The following is an 11,557-nucleotide window of genomic DNA, read 5'->3' on the forward strand; positions in this document are numbered from 1 at the left end:
AAGGCCTTAAACATCACTAGTGTAGGAAGTGATGTAAAAATGGTATGCCTCAAAATCTCTTCCCTTGAAGGCTGACTCCTCGCCAAAGTCTTTTCCTACAGCGTAAACCCAAACTGCCTAATGAGGTCTGTACTTGGCTCTGAGGCACCAGCAGAAATACATTGAAGACATAACACACTGACGCAAGTCTAATGAGGTACTCATTACGAAGGAAGTGATAACCTGATATCAGCAAGAAAACACAGGAGAGAAACCGTATGAATATCTACAATGTGGCACCACATTTATTAGGCAGAGAAAGAGCAAGTGCGACAACAGAAACTTCATACTGTAGAAAAGTCATATAGATCTACTGACTGTGGAAAAGTGTTCTTTGCAATGAAAGACCTAATGCAGCATCAGAGTGTCCACGGAGAGGAGAAACCATATCAATGTACAGAATGTAATAAAGTGTTCCATAGGAAGAAAAACCTAAAGCAGCATCAACAAATCCACACTGGAGAGAAACCATATCAATGTACAGAATGTGACAAAGCATTTAGTACCAATTGCAATCTAACGCAACATCAGAAACTCCACACTGGAGAGAAACCATATCAATGTACAGAATGTGACAGAGCATTTATAACAAATGTAGACCTGAAGCGACATAAAAAATTCCACACTGGAGAGAGACCCTTCAACTGCAATAAATGTGAGAAGGCATTTATTATAAAGTCACATCTAACCCGACATCAGAAAGTCCACACCGGGGAGAAACCCTATGAATGCTCAGAATGTGACAAGGCATTTTTTACCCCCGAAAATCTAACAAAACATCAGAAATTACACACTGGGGAGAGACCATATCAATGTACAGAATGTGACAAAGCATTTATAACAAATGGACAGCTGAAGCAACATCAAAAAGTCCACACGGGAGAGAGACCATATCAATGTACAGAATGTGACAAAGCATTTAGAACAAATGGAGCGCTGAAGGCACATCAGACGGTCCACACTGGAGAGAGGCCATATCAATGTACAGAATGTGACCAAGCATTTATAACAAATGGAAAGCTGAAGGCACATCAAACAATCCACACTGGAGAGAGGCCATATCAATGTACAGAATGTGACAAAGCATTTATAACACATGAACAGCTGAAGCAACATCAAAACGTCCACACTGGAGAGAGAACATATCAATGTACAGAATGTGACAAAGCTTTTAAAACAAATGGAGCGTTGAAGGCACATCAAACAGTCCACACTGGAGAGAGGCCATATCAATGTACAGAATGTGACAAAGCATTTATAACAAATGGACAGCTGAAGCAACATCAAACAGTCCACACTGGAGAGAGGCCATATCAATGTACAGAATGTGAAAAGGCATTCATAACGAATGGAAAGCTGAAGCGACATCAAAATGTCCACACTGGAGAGAGGCCATTCAACTGCACTGAATGTGGGAAGGCTTTTATTAGAAAGTCACTTCTAATGCAACATCTGAAAGTCCACACAGGGGAGAAATCCTATGAATGTAATGAATGTTACAAGGCATTTATTACAAGGCAAAGGTTAATACTACATCTAAAAGTGCACACAGGAGAGAAACCCTATGAATGTCCTGAATGTGACAAAACATATATTGCAAAGCAAAATTTAACACACCATCTGAAAGTTCACACTGAGGAGAGACCATTCAACTGCACTGAATGTGAGAAGGCATTTATTAGAAAGTCACAGCTAATGCAACATCAGAAAGTGCACACAGGGGAGAAATCCTATGAATTTTCTGAATGTGACAAGGCATTTATCACCAGGCAAAACTTAATACTACATCAGAAAGTTCACACTGGGGAGAAACCATATAGCTGTACTGAATGTGACAAAGCATATATTGAAAAAAAAAGTTTAAAAATACATCAAAAAGTCCACACTGGAGAGAAACCATTTGAATGCACAGAATGTGACAAAGCATTTATAAGAAATGGAGAGCTAAAACGACACCAGAAAATCCACACTGGAGAGAAACCATATGAATGTACTGAATGTTACAAATCATTTATTGAAAAGAAAAGTTTAAAAATACATCAGAAAGTCCACACTGGGGAGAAACTATATGAATGCACTGAATGTGACAAAGCATTTATAAGAAAAGGAGAGCTGAAACGACATAATAAGATCCACACTGGGGAGAAACCTTATGTATGTACAGAATGTGTCAAGGCATTTATTACAAGGCGGCGTTTAAAACTACATCAGAAAATTCACACAGGAGAGAAACCATATGAATGTACAGAATGTGACAAGGGATTTGTTACAAAGCAAAAATTAATGCAACATCAGAAATTTCACACTGCAGAGAAACCATATCAATGTATTGAATGTCACAAAGCATTCATTACAAATGGAATACTGAAGCGACATCAAAAAATCCATATGGACAGAAATCCTATGTATGTACAAAAAATATTACAGTCTTCTGCAGGAGGAATAAGCTTATGCAGTATCAACAAGTCTACACTAGGGAGAAATCATAATAAAGTACTGAATGCATCAAGGGATTTATTGCAAAATAAAATGTAATATGACATCAGAATGTTCATACAGGAGAGAAACTGTATAATGTATTGAACATGGCAATGCATTCATAAGAAATAGAGAGCTAACACAACATCAAAGGTCCACACTGACTGCTCTGAATGTGGCAAAGCATTTATTAGCAAGGGAGAGTTAAAAAAGCATCAGAAAGTCCCCATTGAGGAAAATGTGTATGAATATACAGAATGTGACAAGACATTTATTAGAAGGGTACAGCCAAATTTCCATCAGAAAGTCCACACAGGAGAGGCCATATCAGGGCACTTACTGTGACAACACATTTGTTGAAAAAGTGATGGCCAAAGGAGGTGCTGCTGCCTTGATCCTCCTTGATCTGCCGGCGGCCTTTGATACTGTCCACCATAACATACTGCTACTGTGTCTAGAAAAACTAGAGGTTAAGGGTCAGGCTCTGTCTCTACTATTATCTTTTTTTAAGTACAGAAGACAGACAGTGACCCTGGACTAGTTTAAATCTACTCCTTACATGCTCCGCTGTGGGGTCCCTCAGGGTTCGTCGCTGGGGCCATCCCTGTTTAACATTTATGTGTCGGAACTGACCCCATTAATCCAACATTTTGCTTTCAGCTTAGCATCATATGCCGACGATACCCAGATAGTAATTGCTGCACATAAAGATCAAGCATCCCCGCAATGCAGTTTCAAAACTGCATGAGGAAAATTAGCAGCTGGATGGGCAGGCATTGTCTTAAATTGAATTCGGACAAAACCGAAGTGGTGATCTTTGGTAAAGATGGGACGGACTCTGGTTGCCTGCTGAGATCTGAGCATTACCAAAACCTGTAGAAAAGGCAAAGAACCTCGGGGTCCTGATTGACAATAAACTTTATTTCTTACAGCAAACCAATGCTACCGTTACGGCCACCTTATGTCTGATTAGGAAACTGAAAAGGGTTCTTTCCTATATCCTCCTCAATTTCAGGAGGACAGTTGTAACTGCATTGGTACTATCTAAGTTAGACTACTGTAATGGCCTCTATCTTAATATTCAGAAGCAACATCTGAAAAAACTCCAGATGGTGCAAAACGCAGCTGCCAGGCTTCTATTAAACCTATCAAAGTATGAATCAGTTTCTAAAGACATTCGGAAACTTCACTGGCTTCCTGTCGCACAATGCATCAAGTTCAAGACACTTTGTCTAGCCTATAAGGCCTTGAATAACTCAGGGCCGGTATTTCTGAAAAGTATCTTTTCCTGGTACCACCATGGCAGACAGCTCCAGTCTACTTATTCCAGGCTTATGGAGGTTCCAAGGATTCAAACCTCGGGCTGGGGAGGCCAGGGTACAGCAGAGCTGTGGAATATGCTCCCTATGGACAAATTAGCTGCCAATTCTCTTGCCTCTTAGAAAAGACCTAAAACATGTCTATTCTTAAATTAATTTATTTTCCCCTTCCATTCCTCAGGGCTTACGTTCAGGTTTAGCGCCAAGACACCTCCGGGTATTGTGCACTTAATAACTTATATTAACATAACACAACTTCAGAAAGTTCACAATGGATAGAAATTAAATGACTGCACTGAATTCAATAAAGCATGTATTAGAAATAGAAATTATGTGTCTGCTCTGAATTCAAATAAGGAGTTATTAGAAAGGCATCGCTAATGTACCATCAAAGTCCACTCAGGGAAGAAATTGATGACACGAACAAGGCACATCACAACAAATGTGTCCAGGCATTTGTCCAAAAAGACCTAACACAACATCAAAAAGCCCTCCCTAGGGAGAAACCATATAAAGGTACTGAATGAGACAATTTAGTAGCTGCACATAGATAATAAAATAACAGTAAGTCAAGCAAGAGGAGAAAGTAATGACGGTGAAGAATGTGTATCACTGCACTCAATGCGCCAGCGCATCCTTTAAAAAGGCAAAGCTAATGCAACATAAAGAAAGGCAGAACTAGTGGGACTCCATAGGAATATACTGAATGTGGCAAAGGGTTGTATGATGGATCCACGCATGTTATTACAACGCATGCCTTTACACCGCATCCTTAGCAATGCTTATGCTTTTACATCGCATGTCTTTGCCATGCAAAACTTTACCACTCATATGCCTTTACCGCACATCCCTTTACAACAACCAATGTTAGTATTTTGTAAGTTAGTATAACGCCTTATAGTGTGTATATATCTATATATACATAATATATTCTTATCAACCCCAGCCCCTAAACCCTACCAATCCTAAACTCTAAAATTAGCCTTGCCACCCAAATACCCCACCCACCCAAAACCCTAAAGATACCATTGCCACCCAAATCACCGTACCCACCCTAAACCCTAAAGGTACCCTTGCCACCCAAATACTCCTTCCCACCCTAAACCCTAAAAATTCTCTTGCCACCCATATACCCCTACCTGCCCTAAACCCTAAAAATACCCTTGCCACCCAAATACCCCTACCCATCCTAAGCTCTAAAATACCCTTTCCACCCAATACCCTAACCCACCCCTAAACCCGCAAAAATACCCTTTACACCCAATAACCTAACCCACTCCTAAACTCTAACAAGCATTGGCATAGCCAATAGGTCTCGCCTTAGAGGCGCTATAAGTGTTTAGACAGAGCTATTGGCTTTGTTAACGTTTTTAATATGTGTTTTAGAGCATTGTGAATGATGTGTAGCATGTTGAAAATGTATAAGTTAGAATAAAAAAAAGTGTTATTACTATTTCTGTCACCTTATATCTAACTGAAAAAAAAACATTTTATACAACTGAAGTATTGTGCTAAAAAACAAAATGAATACAAAAAATGTGTTCGAGTTTATTTGTTTATGCAAAGCTGTCAATTTTTCCTTGCTTGTTGTAATTAATTTTAGTTATAGTTTTAATTGGTAGTTGTGGGATATAAACAACGGGAGGGTTGATGTTGTGAAATAGTATTTTAATTAGATAGGAGTAGTGGAGAGTTATTTGTGGAGAATTAATATATGTCAAATGTTTATGCCAAACTGAAGTGGTGTGGAGTGTGCTGAGGTGGTTGTGAGTAGTGGCGGAGGTGATGCTCAGGTGATCTGGAAAGATATTGATGTGATGCTGAAGTGGTGGTGCGCTGGTTCCGAGGTGATGCTTATGTGATGCTGAATGATACATAGGTGGTACTCAGTGATGCTGAGTTGGTGCTGGGTGATGTTGTAGTGATGAGTTATGCTAATGTTGTGCAGCTGAACTGGTTCTTATGTGGCGCCAAGTGATGTTGTTTTTGTTCTGTGTTGAGCTGTTGCTGTATTGAGGCTGAAGTGGTGCTGCGTGGGTTCTGAATTGCTGCTGGTGTGGGGCTGTGCAGGTGCTGAGCTGGGGTTGCACTGGTGGTGGTGCACTGATGTTGAGGTGGTGCTGTGCTAATGCTGAGATGGTGCTGTGTTGATAATGAGGTGTTGCTGCAGTGCATCTGAGGTAGTGCTGTGCTGATGGTGACTTGTTGCTGCACTGGTGGGGGTGGTGCACTGATGAGGAGGTGTTACTGTGTTGATGCTAATATTGTTATGCGGTGATAAGGTGCTTAGGTGGAGCTGTGCTGGTGTTTAGGTGGTGCTGAGTGATGTAGAGGTGCTGCTTAGTGATGCTTTGGAAACCTGGGCATCTGTGTGTGAAATGTGTTTATTAAAAAGAAAACAAGAGAACCACGTGGGTGTGATGGAGGTGGCACGTGCATTGGGGTGAAGGAAATACGCTCCACAGCTGTGCACTGTGCAGTGGGGTGAATGGAAGTACGCTCTTCAGCTGTGCAATGTGCAGTAAGGTGAAAGGAAGCAGGTACCACAGCTGTGCACTGGGGTGAAATGAGGCACACCACATATCTGCACTGTGCAGTGTTGTGAAAGGAAGCACACACCACTACTGTGCAGTGGGGTGAAAGTAAGCACTTGCCACAGATATGTACTGTGCAATGGGGGGAAAGGAAGCACGCACCACAGCTGTGCACTGTGCAGAGATGTCAAAGGTAGCACCCGCCACAGCTGCGCAGAGATGTGAAAGGATGCACACACCACAGTGATGAAAAAACGCGAATGTTAAAAGGTGCGGTCCATTTTAAAGCTGTGTACTGTGCAATGGGGAAAGGAAGCACGCACCACAGCTGTGTATTGTGCAGTGGGAGGGAAAGGAAGCATGCACTACAGCTGTGCACTGTGCAGAAATGTCAAAGGTAGCAAGCGCCATAGCTGCGCAGAGGTGTGAAAGGAAGCGTGCACCACAGTGCTGAAAAAACGTGAATGTTAAAAGGTGCAGTCAATTTTTAAGCTGTATACTGTGCAATGGGGGGAAAGGAGGCACGCACCACAGCTGTGAACTGTGCAGAGATGTCAAAGGTAGCATGCACAACAGCTGCGCAGAGGTGAGAAAGGAAGCGCGAACCTTGATGCTGCGAAAACGTGAATATTAAAAGGTGCAGTCAATTTTTGAACTGTGTACTGTGCAATGGGAGAAAGGAAGCACGCGCCACAGCTGTACACTGTGCAGAGATGTGAAAGGTAGCATGCACCACAGCTAAGCAGAGGTATTATTTAGCAGCTGGTGCCAGCAACCACGCACAAAAAGCAAGTGCTAATAATTAAGTGGCCATGTTCGCACCGGCTCAAAATAAACCCCGAACACCAGAAGCAATGTGGGGAAAGGAAACATGCACCACAGCTGTGCACTATGCAGAGATGTCAAAGGTAGCACACACCACAGCTGCTCAGAGGTGTGAAAGGAAGCGCGCACCATGGTGATGAAAAACCACTAATGTAAGAAGGTGCTGTCAATTTTTAAGATGGTACCGAAAAAGAGGCGACTATAGAGGCCAACTACAGAGTACAGCAAATGTCTTGACAATAACATTCTAATACAAAGATAACGGTGCAGGAAGAGAGTGCTGACATATGCAAATGCGAGTGATGGAAAAAGAAGCGCGCGCTCTTGTGGCGGTGGGGTCTGTCCCTTGGCCAGGGTGGAGGGGACGTGCCTTGTTAGTATCCTATTGTCATGCATGCGAGTGCTGGAAAAGAAGCTCGCACTCTTGTGGCGGTGGGGTCTGTCCCTTGGCCGGGGTGGAGGGGACGTGCCTTGTAAGGAAAGCTGCAAGGTCTTGAAATGAAACATGAGCCACAACAGATAGCATGCTGCGCGCCGCTGCTCACTCCTGACAGCTAAACACTGGAAGTAAACATTTTCAGAAAAGGTGGGACATGCACCCGCCTTTGGCCAATTGCGTGCTTTCATTTTTGAAAGCCACACACAAAGGCCAATAGCCTGGGTGGAAAATTGAACACCACACATTCGAGTTTGCAGAAAGTCTGAAGTGATTCCAAGAGGCCTTCTCCTAGAGCAGCGCTTGCACGCTGCACTAGGCTCGACCTAAAAGGAACCTTTTGCTAGGTACCTGCAAATTACATACATTTTTGTTGTAAAGGCATATGCGTGGTAAAGATATGTGATGTAAAGGCATATAAGTTCTTAAGGATAGATGGTAATGGTATTACGTGGTTATGGGTGCGTTGTAAACGTTGTTTTTAATGATAAAGCAATCACTACAAAGGGGCTGGTAACCCCTTCGGTGCTCATGACAGTCCCCGGCCGTCATGAGTCATGGTAGGCGTGTGAGCACGACGGCCGGGGGCTGTCCGAACTACGCCCAAGAATGGAATGTCCAGCACCCAGGCGGAATTGGTGCCACAACCAAGGTGTTAATGCAACAGCTTTAAAATCCACACTGGAAAGTAACTGAAGCAATAATTGTGACCAGGTGCTGATCAGGTAGACCTTTTGGCAGAAACAACTGTTTCTTGCAAAGCGTTTTTTCCCAGGAGGAACGTAATATATTAACATGCGTTCCAGGGAGAAACTGTATTGGCTTTCAGTGTGACAAGACATTAATTACAAAGAAATAGCTAACGCTAGATCAGAAATTATACATCAGGGAGAAGCTATTTGAATATTATAAATGTGAAAGAGCATTTCCTACCAACCCTCTCTGATGAGGTTTCAAAAAATCCACCCGGATTTAAGCTGTACTGATTGGAAAGTCATTCCTTTGAAATGGTCATCAGTTGCTACGGCAAAATATCCACGCCTACTCACTGATAAATGGGATGAAATACCTGAAGAAAATATAGAACAAAGGGATGGAAATAGCATCATTCATCGATGGACGCCAAAGGATTAGTCCAGATAAGGTCTCAGGACAACTTACCCGTTTTCCATACAGGTGACAATATGCAAACTCCAGGGAGCATCAAACTTTGTCGGAATGCAAATGTTACAGAAAGCAACAGCTACATTTCTTTCCCTGTTCCCAGCCTTCTGCGGTATAAGGACTATTTTGGTTTCCTAGTGATAAGACCTGGCTCTGCCTATTTACCAAGTTATTTGAGATTTGTTCAGCAAAGCCTTCTAGTGCTCATATCCTCAGTTTTGATGACATTTCTGATACAATGCAGAGAGTTTGTTATCCAGGATCTTATCCTCAATCTGTCTATGGTTGGCATTTTGGTTCTTTCATTAACAATACTGTCCAGGAGAAGAGAAGTGAAGTTTGGGGTGGTCTTTTTGAAGTCTGATGCCACCGGCCTTAGAGGTTTGCAGCCCCTGAAGTCTGTCTGCATCAGGTTTATAGTTTCATGCGAGTCAGGAGCTCCCACCATTTGTACAGACATTGCAGGATAGTGTGCTGGAAAACCTGTGAATAAGAATCCTCTGGTTAGAGCAGTGATTACAATCTCATAGATTACGTGTAGGCAACAGTTGTATTCTTTCTCCTTCTGTACAATGTATTTTTTAACATGCTGCTCTGTAGTAAAATTAAAATCTGCTTAAAGTGCAGACTGCAATCCTAGATGATTGAACACTGTAAACTTCCTTATTATTTTTTAGTTCTTGCCTAGGCAGCGCTTGTGCTGTCTCTGCGAGACATGCTATATTCAGGATATGGGCTTTAAAAGCTCCGCCCATTTTCAAGGACTGCCACTGTTACATGTGTTGTTATTCATAGCTTGTGAGCACTATTTCTTAAAGCTTTAAGCGCTCAAGACCAGTGCTCATAGTTTGAAGAACTCTGTTCTGAACAGGGCTGTAAATCTTACTCTTATCTTGCCACATATGCTGTGCATTTAAAGACTGAGGTCTGTTTTGGCTACAGCTGCCTTCTCCACCCTCCTGCTTATCAAATGCACAACCTGGCGTCACGGTCCCTGCCTTCCTATGGCTGTGCTGCCTCCGTCTCAGAGCTCAACTAGCATTTCCATGCAGTGGGTCTCACATTTGTGAGGGTTTGAGCTATTGGCATTGTAAATGACAATGCCTTTTATTTATGGCTTTTGAAAACCTGCAGGCGGGGCATAAACATGCATTTTGTGCTTATAGTCGTTGCTTGCAAGAAGCAAGCCTGGCAGGAACGGTGCCTCTTTTACTGCCAGCCTTGCTTCTCGTAAGCAAGGATTATAAGTACAAAGTTTGTGGTTACAACCCTTGCAGGTTTTCAAAACACATAAATAAAAGGCATTGTCATTTACAATGCCAATAGCGCAAACTCTCACAAATGCTAGACCTATTGATTTGCAAATGCTTGTTAAATAATTTTTATTTAAGTTTTTGTTCTTTAATGTGAAAGTCCGGTTATAACATGTCTTATATTAACCCCTTCCATGCTCGGTAGCCTGGAGCTGTGCTCATGACGAGCTGAGCTCGTCATGAAACAAATGGAAAGAGGGGGCCTGCAGCACAGGAGGGGAATTGCCTTAGCAGCCATAGTGTTAAATAGAAAGCTAGTCATCATATCATAACAATGGAACAGTAAATGATGGACAGAAGTATATACATGGTAAACAAATGAAAATGAATACACTGTGTCTCGCCAATACAGTCTAAAAAGGTTTAAAACATCTGGAATCAATTTTTTTAAGCCCAATGACACACATCGATATGGATTTAGTAGTTAGTGTAAGATCTAAGCTAAAGCATCTTGAGCACCCCATAGGGGCGGATGCAATATAAAAGGGTGAGAAAAAGAAACCTCTATTGTAATCAGGGGGAACCGAAACATGGAAAAGAAACTTGTAATTTGAGAGATAACAAGGGATAAGGGGTACGAGCGGCAGAGAATAGTTATCCCGAAGAAATAAGGATAGCATGAGCTATTGATACAGGGAGTGTGGAGGTTTCAATTGAGGCCTACAGGAGCTCTCAGGCCCACCGTTCTTGACTACAGGGGGAGGAGGGGGAAGAACGGCTTTGAGCTGGCACAGGGGCTTGTGAGCAACACAGTGGACTAGGATGAAATGAGGTTCTTTAAACTGGGTTAGAATGATATCTCAGGCACTGGCTGCCTGCGCCGGGCTGCCTCTCAATGTAGCGTAGTGCTTTCTCCTCCCCCTTCCCCCAATGGATTAGCTATGTGCCACTGGGGAGGCATCAGAGGTAGGTGGGCCCTCCAGTGTATAGTGAGAAGTTGTTTAGCTAGCAGGAGAACAAGATTAGCGAAGTGTGACCGCACTTTCTGATTATTTCCCCCAGGGAAGATACATAAGCCTACAACAGCCCAAGAATTCAACGTCTTAAGTTCTGTAACGGAGTCCAGTGTGGCGTGTTTTGCTTGCCAGTAGTTGGCTATACCTGGGCAGGACCAGAGCTGTCTTGCTTCGTAATCCCAGATAATACAGAATACCACTCTCCAACATGGTGGCTCAATCACGATGAAGCAATACACATTACACAACACCACCTGGAAAGGGATTTCTCTTTATACACTGAAGCACATCAAAGACTGTTCTCAGAATAAGGCTTGGGGTTTTATTTATGCATTGCTCTCTAACAGAAAGGCTTTCCCAGATGTCAAATGAACAACATTCAGATGTATACATATATATATATTCATTGAAACAACCATAGGTTTCAGGCAGGTTATAGTTAGGAATTAGCATTAGCACCAGTGATCTAATTTGAGATGTCATCAGTGATGTC

General features: G+C 42.4%; 1 protein-coding gene across 1 annotated transcript; it reads left to right on the forward strand.

The window, feature by feature from the left end:
• The first annotated feature begins 292 nt into the window (after positions 1-292).
• LOC147706816 (uncharacterized) lies at positions 293-5,216 on the forward strand. The gene is made up of 2 exons (XM_086925944.1): positions 293-2,442; positions 2,677-5,216. Exons 1-2 carry the CDS (start codon positions 379-381, stop codon positions 2,860-2,862), a joined length of 2,250 nt encoding a protein of 749 aa, XP_086782070.1. The 5' UTR covers positions 293-378; the 3' UTR covers positions 2,863-5,216.
• Positions 5,217-11,557: the final 6,341 nt, after the last annotated feature.

This window comes from Lissotriton vulgaris, chromosome 6 (assembly GCF_964263255.1).
Source record: "Lissotriton vulgaris chromosome 6, aLisVul1.2, whole genome shotgun sequence".
NCBI classification, from domain to species: Eukaryota; Metazoa; Chordata; class Amphibia; order Caudata; family Salamandridae; genus Lissotriton; species Lissotriton vulgaris.